The sequence below is a fragment of the Lepidochelys olivacea genome, assembly GCF_965140295.1.
Source record: "Lepidochelys olivacea isolate rLepOli2 genome assembly, chromosome: 3".
Classification (NCBI taxonomy): Eukaryota; Metazoa; Chordata; order Testudines; family Cheloniidae; genus Lepidochelys; species Lepidochelys olivacea.
In genome coordinates, this window is record NC_140413.1 from 9,477,397 (window position 1) to 9,491,629 (window position 14,233).

Below are 14,233 nucleotides of genomic sequence, written 5' to 3' on the forward strand. Positions count from 1 at the left end.
AAAAGATTTTGTGCAACTAGAGGACCTCGGTTGCAACAATGATCTATACGGTTACAGTTCAGGTCAATAACGTCACACAGGGATCATCTTTTTGTTCTGCTTTTGTACAGCGCCTGGCACAATGGGGCCCTGGTCCCTGGCTGGGCTCCTAGGCACTATGGTAACACATGTAATAAATAACAACAGCAGCAGCACTCAGTGTGACCACAAAGGCAATTCAACAAGAGGTGTGAGTGTGCACTGCAGAATCAGTAGGTGCAGAACCAGCCCTTGAGCCGTTATATGCGTCTGTCACAAAAATTCCCCTTCCCTCATGTAGCTGATTCAAGTGCATATCAACACCATCACAGTGTAAAATACCGGAGTGGGGTTATCCCAATAGGATCGTTGTCTGCTAAAAACATTTGTCAAACAGTTTCATTTGTTGTAAGCTTCCGGGCTGAGTGGCAGCCCTTCTTGTAAAACTCAGTATAATCCTTCAACCCTAGCTGTTATGTCCTGTAAAATGCAGCCACGTGGATCTAACACATCTTTCTAAACAACAGCCCTCAAGAAACAGTGGCTTCCCATCTTTCCCCCGTGACAAGGTTAAAGATGAACAGTGTGGGATAATATCAGTTTATTTTCCCCCCAAACAAACAAGGGTTGGTGCTAAACACCTCATCCTTTAAACAGCATGGTACCAAAATGGCATTCTGATTGCTACAAGAACCTGGTAGGGGTTACTTAGGAAATATTTTCATTTTGTTTCTTTCCAGGTTTGCCCGTTTCTCAGGCCATCTGTCTCCTAAAGGATAAACTCGTGGCGTGTGAGCCAAAGCTGAGCCCTTTCAAACCGTATGTCTTGTTTGAATACTTCTATAACACGCTCATCAGGCACTACGAGCTGTACCAGTTTGTGCTGTGTCGGGGGAGAGACGTTGAACAGGCGTCTGCCCACCTAGAAATCTGTGTGCCACCGCAGCCTCCGCCGCTGGTGGCAGGCGTTGATGCTGAAGTCTGGCGCTATCAGCAGCAGCTGGCTGCCCTCTCAGCCGCTGAGGTCCAAAACCGTACCAACGTGCTGCTCCTCCGAGAGATGCTACACCTGGAGAGGGAGCACATGTTGCAAAGAGCGGATGATGATCTGAAATCGCGAGCAGGGATCCTAGACAGACAGGTAACTCTGTAGTAGCTGTAGAGAAATGGGCACTTCATACTGAAAGGGATGCAGTGTGCTCCACACGCGAGGATACTACAAGTCAGGAGGCCTGGGTTCGGCTTCTGGCTCTGCCACTGATTCACGTTGTGACCTTGGGCATGTCACTTCCTCTTCTGTGGCCTCAATTGTCACCTGCCCCAGGGACAGTGTTCCCCAGAGACATGTCTGGGGTGGCCAGGAATCCGTGGCACATGCATGGAGGTTCTTCCTATTTATGACGATTCTTAGGTATTTTGACATGAGTTGGGAAGTTTTATTTCTAGCACTTCGCAAGTGACAGAGATGGGCGCAAACCAAAACCCCATCTCCAAACCCTCCTGAGCATGGGGGTTTTATAATCCAGACCTCTAATTTGGGGGAGTTCGGATTTGGCATGTGGATTCAATGTATCCGTTATAAAGGATGATTAGTGGAAGGCATCCAGATACCACACTGATGGGCAACCTTATAAAACCCTGCATAGATGTTATCCTCTTCATGCTTTAGTGCACGTTGCCCCTTATTCTTGGCAGTCTCTTCTCGTGTTCCTGTCAACCTCTCCCTGGTCCTATCACAAGTATGTTACTGGATCTTAACAAAGAATAGTAACAGTTCCCCCTGGCCTGGAGGTGAGGTAAGAGCTGGAATCCCAAACGGTTACAGAGCGGATGGTTTGGGACTATGTCATGTAGAGTATTCCTGTTGGGCCTTGATACACCTACTGTCTACCCACATTGCATGCCTTTCCCCTGCAACCTGACGCGTAGCAGGAGCTGTTGGGATTGAGCAAGAGTTGAGCAATGCACTATGGGAAGTGGAGTTACCTCTACTCCTCTGAGTAGTTGACTCCTGCGCAAGAGGTGCTGGGCACGTGACTTGCTCCTGCAAAGTAACCCTGCCTATCCCAGTACAAGGTCAGGCTTCACTTAGAGTATGTCTAAACTGCAATGCAAGCCCAGGGTTAGCGGGACTTGAGTCAGTGGATCCTGGGTTAGAGAAATCAATGCTTGAGTGTCTCCACTGATTGTCAACCCTAGGTTAAGAATTTTCTAACTCACACTGAACCTGGGGCTCTGGTGTCTACACTGCAGCATGCAGCCCTGAGTCAAACCATCCATATCCCAGACTCCCTAGCATCCTCCCAAAATTTAGCCGCTCTAGCTCTTTGACCATGGTGCCACGTGATAAAAATTGGCAGTCCACCCTGCACTTTACAGAGAGCTTGAACAGCCTGCCAACACATACTGCCAAGCAGGCATTTTGGTCTGTGTGCTCCCACCCACCAGAGCCGGCAATGTGAAGAAGTCGTCTCGCTTGCGCTTTACTCCTGGCTCAGGAAACAGGCAGGGCTTCCATGAGATGCTGGTGGACATTTTGGCAGAGTTTTCTGACCTAACGGACCTTCTGATGGAGCAGGAGGAGAAGGAGAACACAGACATGGCTGACTTGCACTGGTGATGTTGCTCACCACACTCGGTAGAGACGCTCATGCTCCCTACATAGACTGGCACTTCTGGAGCAGGGCCACAAGCAGAGACTGGTGGGACTGTATTCTCTGGCAGACCTGGGATGACCAGTGGTGGGTCCAGAACTTTTGCATGAAGAAAGCTATCTTTTTGGAGCTTTATGAGTGGTTTGCCCCAACCCCCAGCATAAAGATACCCGCATGAGGGCAGCCTTGCCAGTTCAGAAGTGGGTCGCTATAACCATCTGGAAGCTGGCTACCCCTGACTGCTACCGGTCTGTGGCCAACCAGTTTGGTATTGGAAAGTCGACTGTAGGTAAAGCAGTGGTGGAAGTTTCTGAGGCAACCAGGGGTGTGGTTTACCCCAAGGTGGCCGGCATAAAAGATATTCCTGCAGCAACTGCTGGCTTTGAGAGAATAGGGTGTCCAAACCAGGACCACTGATGGGACACGTGCCCATCGTTTGCCCTCATCAAGGAGCACAGGAATACATAAACCTCAAAGGGTACTACTCCATTAGTAAGCAGGTCCTCATAGATGACAGCACTTGATTTATGAATGTTAACGTGGACTGCACTAGAAAAGTTCATGATACCAGGATTTCTTGCCAATAGGGAGTCAACATTCACGGACAAGCTGGGATGCTATTCCCGCCAAATGGCATTGTCAAAAACAACATTCCCATCCTTGTTCTGGGGGATCTTGCATACTCCGTTTTGCATTGGCTTATGAAACTTATCCTGGTATCAGAGGCTCTGGCAAAAGAAGATTTAATTATATGCTCAGCTGGTGTAGAATGGTTGTTGTCTGTGCATTTGGCAGACTGAAATCTCATTGGAGAGGTCTCCAGACCCATTTGAATGCCAGTGTCATCAATGCTGTGTGCATTACTGTGGCTTGCTGTGCTCTTCGCAATCTTTGTGAAAGCAGAGATGAGCCATGTGTTTACCTTTATTATTTGAAATATACATTGTCTGATGTGACGCAGTGATAGCCGTACGACTTCTTGATGAAAGAAAAGGCTTTATTTATAAACACATTGTCAAGGTTCCTCCCCCACTCTGAATTCTAGGGTACAGATGTGGGGACCTGCATGAAAACCTCCTAAGCTTACTTTTACCAGCTTAGGTTAAAACTTCCCCAAGGTACAAATTAATTTTATCTTTTGTCCTTGGAATAACCACTGCCACCACCAAACTCCAACTGGGTTTACTGGGAAACTTAGTTTGGACACGTCTTTCCCCCCAAAATCCTCCCAAACCTTGCACCCCACTTCCTGGGAAAGGTTTGGTAAAAATCCTCACCAATTTGCATAGGTGACCACAAACCCAAACCCTTGGATCTGAGAACAATGAAAAAAGCATTCAGTTTTCTTACAAGAAGACTTTTAATAGAAATAGAAGTAAATAGGAGTAAAGGAATCACCCCTGTAAAATCAGGATGGTAGATACCTTACAGAGTAATTAGATTCAAAACATAGAGAATCCCTCTAGGCAAAACCTTAAGTTACAAAAAAGACACACAGACAGAAATAGTCATTCTATTCAGCACAATTCTTTTCTCAGCCATTTAAAGAAATCATAATCTAACGCATACCTAGCTAGATTACTTACTAAAAGTTCTAAGACTCCATTCCTGTTCTATCCCCGGCAAAGCAGCATACCAACAGACACACAGACCCTTTGTTTCTCTCCTTCCTCCCAGCTTTTGAAAGTATCTTGTCTCCTCATTGGTCATTTTGGTCAGGTGCCGGCAAGGTTACTTTTAGCTTCTTAACCCTTTACAGGTGAGAGGATTTTTCCTCTGGCCAGGAGGGATTTTAAAGGGGTTTACCCTTCCCTTTATATTTATGACACACATATTAGAAGAGTACATTAATCCATTGCCAACACAGTGTTACAACAAACCTTTTTTTAAAAAGTGCATGAACAAGTGCAAACAGTGAAACCATATATAAGATAGAAACCACTTACTGCTTCATGTCTCTCCTCTCCCCCTCCCGCCCTTGTCCTTTGCCTTCCTTCCACATTTGCTGCACCCCTGGCGCCAGGAAAATGGGGTGGAAGCATCCACATAAGAGGGGAGTCGATATGGAGAACTGCAGGGGGCAAAGTTGCTCTGCCCAGCCACTCATAGGGCCCGATTGCATGAGCCACGCAGCCATGGAGTTATCCAAGCTGTGTCTGGACTACAGCACAGGGCTCCGTGGTGGACACTTAGACCATGGTGTGTGTCATTTACTTCTGTACTGCAGAGCTTGTTTATACACAGCAGATGTATTCATCATAAGATCTTTTAATGCTCTGCCAGGTATGGCTAAAGTTAGCTTTAAATAAGGTAATGTTACACACAAAGCCACCTAATGGTAGAACAGCCTAATACAGTAGGCATTTGATTACATCTCCCCCTTTAAGTTCTACTTTCCTACCATTTACGATATTTACACTATCACTGGTTTCAGAGTAACAGCCGTGTTAGTCTGTATTCGCAAAAAGAAAAGGAGGACTTGTGGCACCTTAGAGACTAACCAATTTATTTGAGCATGAGCTTTCGTGAGCTACAGCTCACTTCATCGGATGCATGCCGTGTTTCCATACTCATGTTTCCACGGCATGCATCCGATGAAGTGAGCTGTAGCTCATGAAAGCTTATGCTCAAATAAATTGGTTAGTCTCTAAGGTGCCACAAGTCCTCCTTTTCTTTTTACACTATCACTGAAATTCAGTACATATCAGATTGTTAAGTGTCTCTGAATTGTACTGGTTTTCTAAGTACATGACCCAAACACATAACTTGGTCATCGGGCTGTCCATTAGGTGCAACAACTGGATGTTGTTGCTTTGGAATCCTTGAGTCTTCTTGTTCTGCATCTGCCATCTCTAGAGTTTGCTCTGTTGATTATTCTTCCTGAGGAACAAACTGTAGATTTCAATTGTTTATGCTGAACTTTCCACTGTCAGTCTCTATCACATATGATCTGGGAGCTAAATTATTTTTCTTTATGACAGCTGGAGTTGTCCATCTTTTTTCTCCATCCAATTTGACATGAACATGGTTCTAGACTGGCAGTTCTCTGAGTGACATCTGTTGTAAAAATGTTCATAAGGTATTTTAGCCATTTTATCTGCTTTGGCTATTCTTCTCGTGTCTGGCCACTTTGGAGATAGGTTCTTTTCCAAAGTTGGAGCAGTAGTTCTGAGTTGTCATCCCATCAGGAATTGTGCTGGACTATATCCAGTAGCCACTATTTGTGTTGATTTGTAACTTAGAAGAACAAGGAATGGATCTTCCTGCTGTAGGATTTCTTGACTGTTTGTACAACCTCTAGCTTCTCCATTTGCTTGTGGATAATGTGGGATGCTAGTAATATGATCAAAATCATTTATTTGGAATGACAAATTCTGCTGCAGTGAATTATGATCCATTGTCCTTCACTTGTTGTTCTGGAATACCAAAGTGAGCAAAAATAGTTCACAACAACCAGGTAATGTTGCCCTCTGAATTTGTATAGATCTGCAGCTTGTATCTTCAAAGGTCTGTCTGGTAGAGGTGTTGTTATTAAAGGTACTTTGTGTTGTAGTTGATCTATTAGTTCTGCAATGTTCACATGCAGGTACCTTATTCTTTGTGAGTAACAGCCGTGTTAGTCTGTATTTGCAAAAAGAAAAGGAGTACTTGTGGCATCTTAGAGACTAACAAATTTATTTGAGCATAAGCTTTCGTGAGCTACAGCTCACTTCTTCGGATGCATTCATTGGACTGATACCCAGCCACCACACTCACTAGTTGGCCTGTTCATGGCATTTAGATAACCCTTGATGTCCTTCATGGATGAGGTTTAGGATTTCTCCTCTCATATCATTTGGAATTACAATGAAATTGCCTTTAATCATGAATCATTTGACTCACTTAATTGTCCATGCACTGCAAAGTAGTCTATTGTCACTTTCTTAGTGTCCTTTAGATACTTGGGCCAGCCAGCCCCGATGTAACTTAGAACTTCCTGAAGCTGCATGTCCATTGAGGTTGCTTTTTGTGGCTGGAGTCATCTCTTTTCTGACACTGGTCTGTATGTGTCCACAGCATCCACATACACCTTTACATCACCTTCAAGCTCATGGGTAATTGACTGTGACGCTGGGCTCCATGACAGAGAGTCTGCTACTACCAGATTTTTCCCAGAAATGTATTTAGCAATTTGGTTTAAGTTGCCTTAACCTTATAGCAACAGACACTGGCATCTCAGCAGTGCTTGATCCAAGTCTTTTCTGATAATGAGGGTTGCAAGCAGTTTATGGTCTGTTATCAGTGTAAACAAATCCAGTCCACACAGATATCTGTTAAACTTTCCACCTGCCCCTACACTTGCCAGGCACTCCTTTTCAATCTGTGCATATCGTTTTTCTGCTTCTGTGACTGTTCGAGAGCAAAATGCATCTGGCTTCCACTCAGAGTCATGCTGCTGGAACAATACACCACCTAGGTCATTGCTGCTTGTATCTGCACTGACCGGTGGTGGGCTTGTTCACATCATAGTGCTTGAGAACTGGAGCTGTTGAGATAATTTATTTTACCTTTTTTGAAAGCAATTTGTTGATTTGACTCCCATAGCCAAGATGTGTTGGACTTTACCAGTTTGTTCCATGGTTTCGTCACTGTAGAAAGGTCTTGTCGGTATTGACCAAGGTAATTTACCATCCGCAGTATACGTTTCAATTCTTGTACAGTAGTTGGTGCTTTCAATTCTCAAATTGCTTTTACTTTCTCATGGCTAGGAGTGATTCCCTCTTTGTTTATTGTCTGTCACAAAAACTTGATTTTGGGTAGGCAGAAAACACATTTTCCCTTGTTGAGCTGCAGATCAGACTGACTGATTAGGCTTAGGACTTCACTGAGGGTTTTGGTGTGTTCTTCCACTGAAGAGCCATATATCAGAATATCGTCCATGAAAACTACAGCTCCATTTGTGTTTGTTAACAGTTCTGGAATCTTTCTTTGGAAAATGTCAGGAGCACTGGTAATCCCAAAAGGTAATCTTCAAAAGCAGAATCTCCCAAAGGATGTGATAAGTGAAGTCGGTTTAGCACTTTCTTTGGCTAAAGGAATTGGCCAGAATCCACTCCAGGTATCCAGGTTGGAGCATACTGTAGCTCTTTTCACTTTGGGGAGGGAATCATCCAGTGTTGGGAGTCTAGATTTTTCTCTCACAGTTGTGCTTCATTAAGATCCACACAGGTTGATGTTTTCTTTTTAACTCTTACCATTGGGGCACACCATGCTGTTGGTTCAGAGATTTTCTTGATTATGCTAATCCTTTCCATTCTCTTAGACTCCCTTTCCACTGTATGAAGTAATGGGATAGGAATCCTCAGAGGTATATATACCCTATATGGTTCCGCATTGTCTCTTAAGGTTATTTGTACTGGACCTCCTCTCAAAAGTTCAATATCACCAAATATTGAAACCCTGTCCTCAAGCTTGTGCAGCCAACCTCAGCATTTCCTCTTGCCATAAGGCCCTGTCCAGAACTGTGACCATCAGTTCAACACAGAAACGCTTCTCCTTGGAATGGTCCATGAAGGTACATTGACACAGGCTTTTGATGAAGCGAGGGTGAGCTGTGGAGACCCAACAGCCTGTAGAGGTCGAGGGACCTAGAATAGGACAAGGCATAGCCGGTTATTTTCTCAAATAGTTCAGCACAGGAGCACAGAAAAAAACCCTTGTGGAATTTCAACGGCATAAAATGTTGCTGTTCCAAACTGAACTTCAGTATATTTTGAGAAGGATGCGGCAGACCACAGAAGAGCCCTGGACATCAAAGTGAAGAAGTGCAGAGACAATAGTGAATTAAAAAATACAATCTGCTTTTAAAAAAAAATTGCAGATCAACTTGGGTTTTGGGGGTGCTGTCAGAGGCTATGCTGCCAATGGCTTTTCTATCATTTCAGGCCTTCCACATTTTGGAGGCCATAACAGTTCTTGTGGTGCCTGATTGACAAAGGGAGATGTTATTCCAAGTTGCGGTGGGAAACCAGCAGCGTATGCAACTGAAGTATTCAAATCTGTAGTGACTGAACAGCACATCTATGAGTGGAGTGGGCTGGTAAGCTACTGAGGTGGCCTTGGAAAATACACCCTTCCCTGAAATTGGCTACCTATCCGGAGTTCCTGCTATAGGAAAAGTATGCAGCTTTCAGCACCGGTGATTGGGTCAGAATTCATGGGGGACTCAACAGGACACTGTGTTAGCTTCCACCTGGCTTATCTTGTTATGACTGCTTGCAAACACGCAGAGCTCCACCCCCCCAACCCCACCCCACCCAGTCATATTTGGGACAAATGATTCTGTCACCTATGGACTGCATGGACTACCTTTAACTGAAATTAACTGGATTTGTAAATGAGACCCATTTCCACAACCCACAGTTCACTGTTTCCAGGCAGTTTGTTACACCATAGAGTGGTTATAGAGGCGTGTACTTACAGGCTTAGAAACATAAGGTTATTATTTTTAAGAAACAAGAATGCCTGAGCAAAAGTCTGTGCCTTTCCAGTAAAAATTCACTCTCAAGGCGTTTTTATTGTTTGCATTTTCTGTCACCATTTTGAACTCCATGTGGGGTGAGACGTGAGGGGGATTCCAAGGTGCCGGCATACAATCCGACATTAGAGGATACACGCTGCTAGCCGGAGCATCTAATAACTTTCACATTGGTTCATAGAACGGAAATCCCTCCCATTCCTATATTAATAAACTTAAAAATGGAGCCAGAAGCTTACTTGGCTCTGGGGCAGCTTCTGTGTCTACTGCCGGTTCCCCGGTGGGCTGTTCCTCGGGGGGAGGGACATTAGAAAGCCCCTCTGAGTACAGCCCCAGGATGTGCAACTGCTGCTCCTGCAGAAAAGCCTCCTCTGAGACCAGTTTCAGCAACAGAATCAATTTGCTGGCTTCACTCGGCGCCTGCTGCTGGCTCCCATCAGTCCCCAGGCTTACCTGTTCTGTTCATTCCCTTTGGGGCACCCGGCATTGGCCACCATCAGAAGACAGGATACTGAGCTAGATGGACCTTTGGTCTGACCCAGTATGGCCATTCTTATGTTCTTAGATTCCCTGCTCCAAAAACAGAGACATCGAGAAGCCAGGACTCATGGAAGACCAGAGCATGGTACAGGGGACTTTCTCCCAGCCTTTTTATTGTTAGTACTGTTATGAGCTGGGTGAAACCTTGTTATGGGCTGAGTTTTGTATGGAGATTTGTAGATGTGAGCTCACCTTTCAATTAACATAACTATAAATATAAGCCCCACCTATGGCAAAAGGTGTATGCCAACTCATGCAGGAGCTTTTGGCTGAGTATTGTTTTGGGTACTGTGTTAGAGTGACCAGACAGCAAGTATGAAAAATTGGGACACGGGGTGGGGGTAATAGGCACCTGTATAAAACAAAGCCCCAAATATCGGGACAGTGCCTATAAAAACAGGACATCTGGTCACCCTAGTGTGTGTGTGGAGAGAGAGATCACACAAGACACTGAGGCAGGCAAGAACAGAGAGAGAGAGAGAGAGCCTGAAGGAGCAGCTGTAAGTGTCTGGATGACTTTGGAAGAAACCTTTTGGGTTTGCGGGTCGGGGTGCAGACTGAAAAGCTTGGTGCTGTGAACAAAAGAAGCTGTTTCCTTTTATTTGATTCATTCTGCATTCAGAGCCACAGGACTCTTTGCATTCTTTGTAGATCAACAAGACTATCTCAGAGAAACACCTGATGATCATCAATTTCTACTCCCAACTGGAACACCCCCTGCACTCCAAACTTTGTCCAGCAGCTTGGGTCCAAAAGGGGCAGCCATGCTATTGACCCACTCGTTATTATTTTGTGGCATCCACAGCATGTTAGTCATTTCATACAAAACACACAAAGAGCAGGTCCCTGTCCCGGAGATCTTAAACTCTACAAGCCACTTTTCCCACTGCTGACTAATATGTTACGGCATGAGCTCCTTTGCAACTGTCAGTGGGAGTGCTCACAGAGTAAGATAATAATGTGAGTGAGGGTTTGAGAACGCAGCCCCAAAGGACGGACGTGACAGCCCAGCGAGGGTATAACATGCGCGATGACGGGACGTGGCAAAGAAGGACGTGAGTTACGGATGTGATGACACAGTTACTCAGCTGACAACACCATGTATGTCTTGGCAGGAGAAAAGAGGCTTTAATAAGGATGGGAATAATCTCACCTCGCTCTTGTATAGCACTTTGCCTCAGTGGCAGTCAGAGCACTTTACAAAGGAGGGCAGGGTCATTATCCCCAGTTTACAGATGGGGAAAGTGAGGTCACCCAGCAGGACAGTGGCAGAGCAGGGAATAGAAACCAGGGCACCTGACTTCCAGTGCAGTGCTCTGAAGAAGTAACAAGCGGGACTGGTCCAGTGAGCTCGGGAGGGCATTCTACACGTTGGGGCAATGGTAGGGTTTTCTTTTTTTAAATAAAGCACACAGCAAAGAAACGCAAAGGTAACAAAACGTATATTACCCTGATCCGCTCTGATGCAAAAGATTGAGATACCACTTGCTCTGGTGGCACTGACTCATATTCATGCAGATTGTTTTCCAGGCACTGCTGAGTGAATGAGGTCTGCACTTGAGGTGATGGAACTTGGGTTTGTTTATCTTCCAGTGACTTTGTCATCTCAGCATGGAGTGGTGCATCTCCCGGGTCTATGTCAGGCTGCCCTCAGCTCCCTACCTCAGTGACCTGTGTATTCACGGAAGGGAGAAAAGCCTTGGACCAAAGTCTGTGATCCGTACCCAGTGGGAGTTTTGCTTGAGTAAAGGCTGCAGAATTGGGCTCATTGTATTTAAACAAGCAGATCCTCTTCTCCTGCATTAACGATAACCCCTCACTAAACTAAATCCATTTGGAAAAAGCTAAAAGAAAAGTACATTTCACCACTGATGCTGCTTGTTCGCGTTTTACTGAGCTTGGACAGTGAATCTGGAGAGATCAGAGTCAACTCCCCTGTTTTCCTGCCCTCACACAATGCCCCTGTGTTAGAATGTCCCAACCCCACTTTTTAACCAAGCTTAACTGGTGGGTACTAAACTACGTGAGAGTGACCCTTTAATAGAGGCGATGGTCCTGAGGCTTTGTCCACAACTTTAATTCTTGATCCCACCCTGTATTCATCACATTCACGTCTTTTGGTGCAAGAGCATTCAGTTCCCACCCAAGCACTGAACTCCTGCTGATGTCAATGGGAGTCTTGGGTGTGCAAAAAAATGCAGAATTAGGTTCTTTATGGCTAGGGTATGTACTGGGCTGCCACTTCTCGTCTCATTCCATAACCAGCTGTGAAGAGTTTGTAACACTTAGGGGGGAAAGCACATTAACCCACCTCAGCTTGCACTTCAGGTTCTCAGCCCAGGAGCAAATCATTTTGGAAATTTAATTAAACTCTAACGAGGCACTTTTATTATTGGGCCATCTGTCTCGTGGAATTAATGTACAATAATGTGCAGGTGGCTAACTGCTCCGTTGGCAAGTTCAAGTAAAGCAGAAATGAGCTTCCCAAATCACCTTTTGAACTCATGCAAACACCAGAAAAAAGCAACAAGGCAGGTCTAACTGCTTCTTTAAGCACCGCAAGTCCCTTACATGGGTCAGTCCAAATATAGGACTGGAAACTCCCTCCACATTTTCCTCATGGCTCTCAGTGGGGTGGGGGTCTTGCTCCTCCTCTCTGAGGAATCAGCCGGGGTGAGGGGGAGTTGGTCCACAGATCTGATTAGATCTCAGGAGATCTGGTGGTCTGGGTCATCTGCATGGAGGCCTCTGTCATACTGACAATAAATGCAACACCCTGTCCTTCTGTGCTGTCTCCGAGCCCCTCCCCAACCTTCTTGGCAGCGTGGCTTCGATGAAGCAGTATGCCCATGTGTTTGCCCTCCCCTCCCCACCCTGGGGTTTCAGAGTGTAGAGGGAAACCTGCCTTCAGAGTCATCTGTGACACATGCAGAGAATTTCTGCAGTGGTAAGTGGAGGGTGCTGCTCTGGAGAATGGCCACCTCCCAGGCATGCCCAGGCCCGCACCTTCTCCAGCAGCAGATCCAAAGCCTCACCGAGCTGCCTAGAAGAGCTTTCCACCAGGCTGGGGGAAGGGTAATGCTGCTACACAGGAGGCACCTCACCACCTTTTCTGCTCCCCCTGCCCCCTCCTTCATTCATTGCCAGCTTGGCCCAGGATCAGTTCAAAGGGAATGGCCCCTTTGTAATGTAATACAGGTAGTAAAAAGAGAGATTAAATGAACCACTGCCCTCCTCCTCTTCTGTTTGCTCTTCAGATTTTGGAGACCCTAGTGAAAGAAGTGATCGGGATCCAGATCCAAGCTCTCCATGAGATCCTGCAGACTGAGATCCAGACCACCTTCAAGATCCTGGAGCTGAGACTCCAGAAGAGGGCCCTGATCCTGAGCCCTCCTAGCCCCTATCCCCCACCTCCCTCTCTTGAAGAACGAGCAAAGAAGTCACCCAAAGCTCAGCAGCAGAAAACAAAGAAGAAGTGAGGGATGCAGGTTGGTGTAGCACTTGGCAGAAATCCCTGACTGACCTGTAATAACCGTGGATTGTGCTTTTCAGTCCTGAAGACCATATCACCTGCCCTGGGTTTTAAACGCTCGATCCATAGCTTGATGCTGGTCTGTTAGTTCACCTTTCCCTGGCTGGAATGGGTCAGTGGGACTGATGAGCTATTAATATGGAATGAGCATAGCTTTGGGAGCTACAACTTTATTGTCCTCTTAACAGCTTCCTGGTGCAACGTTGGCCCTCTGAATTTGGCAATAAAGACCAAGAGACCCGTCTAACAACTGTATGGCCTGACTCTCCTTGACATTATTCCGCTGACTTCCCTGAGGCATGGGAATCGGGCAATCTGGGGGTCATCTAGTGCCTCTGGTTGGGCCTGGCTGCATGACCTTGCATGAGTCACTCACTATTGCTATGCCTCACCTTACCCATTTGTAAAAGAGGGTTGATAAGGATCATAATAATACCCACTCGCTAGGGGTGACATGAGACCTAGTGCAGGAACTCTGAGACCCTCACACGAAAGGTGAGCAAAGTATTAGTATTCCTCACTCCCGTCAATTGTTTAATCTCTAGAAGCCTCAGGGCTGTTAAACTCTGCCCTCTAGGGGTGCATGACGGGTCCTTGTCCATGACTCAGTATGGGTGTTTTTGTCCATTTCATGAAACCTGATGAAAGGCCCCGGTGTATGAATACTCCCATATTCAAAACGGCCACTGTCCCCAATTACTGTCAACGGGACTAAAGCCAGCAAAAGGGCACTGTTTACCTACAGCCTATCTGCACACGCAGGCAGCCCTTAATAGAGCTGGCTGCCATCTCCCACTGTTTTCAGTGAGATTGAAGCCAGGCCCGGAGAAGATGGCTGCCACACTCTGGTTCAGGGGCCTGGACAGGACACAGGGAGTGTGAGAAACAGTAGAGATGCTGTGAAAGGGGGATGAGACAGTGAGGGGGAGCAGGAGGCAGATTTAGAGGCTGCAGGAGGATGTGGGGACAGCA

The 14,233-nt window shown here is 46.0% G+C and overlaps 1 protein-coding gene across 1 annotated transcript in view; it reads left to right on the top strand.

Moving 5' to 3' along the window:
- Positions 1 to 13,208, top strand: part of LOC311518337 (uncharacterized protein C8orf74 homolog) — a gene marked incomplete at both ends in the record, with an annotated part of 32,880 nt that extends 19,672 nt beyond the window's left edge. The window contains 3 exons of the mRNA XM_084624059.1: positions 759 to 1,159; positions 2,832 to 2,957; positions 12,987 to 13,208. Of these exons, the coding sequence (XP_084480185.1) occupies positions 759 to 1,159; positions 2,832 to 2,957; positions 12,987 to 13,208 (749 nt within the window). The remainder of the gene's footprint in view (positions 1 to 758; positions 1,160 to 2,831; positions 2,958 to 12,986) is intronic.
- Positions 13,209 to 14,233: the final 1,025 nt, after the last annotated feature.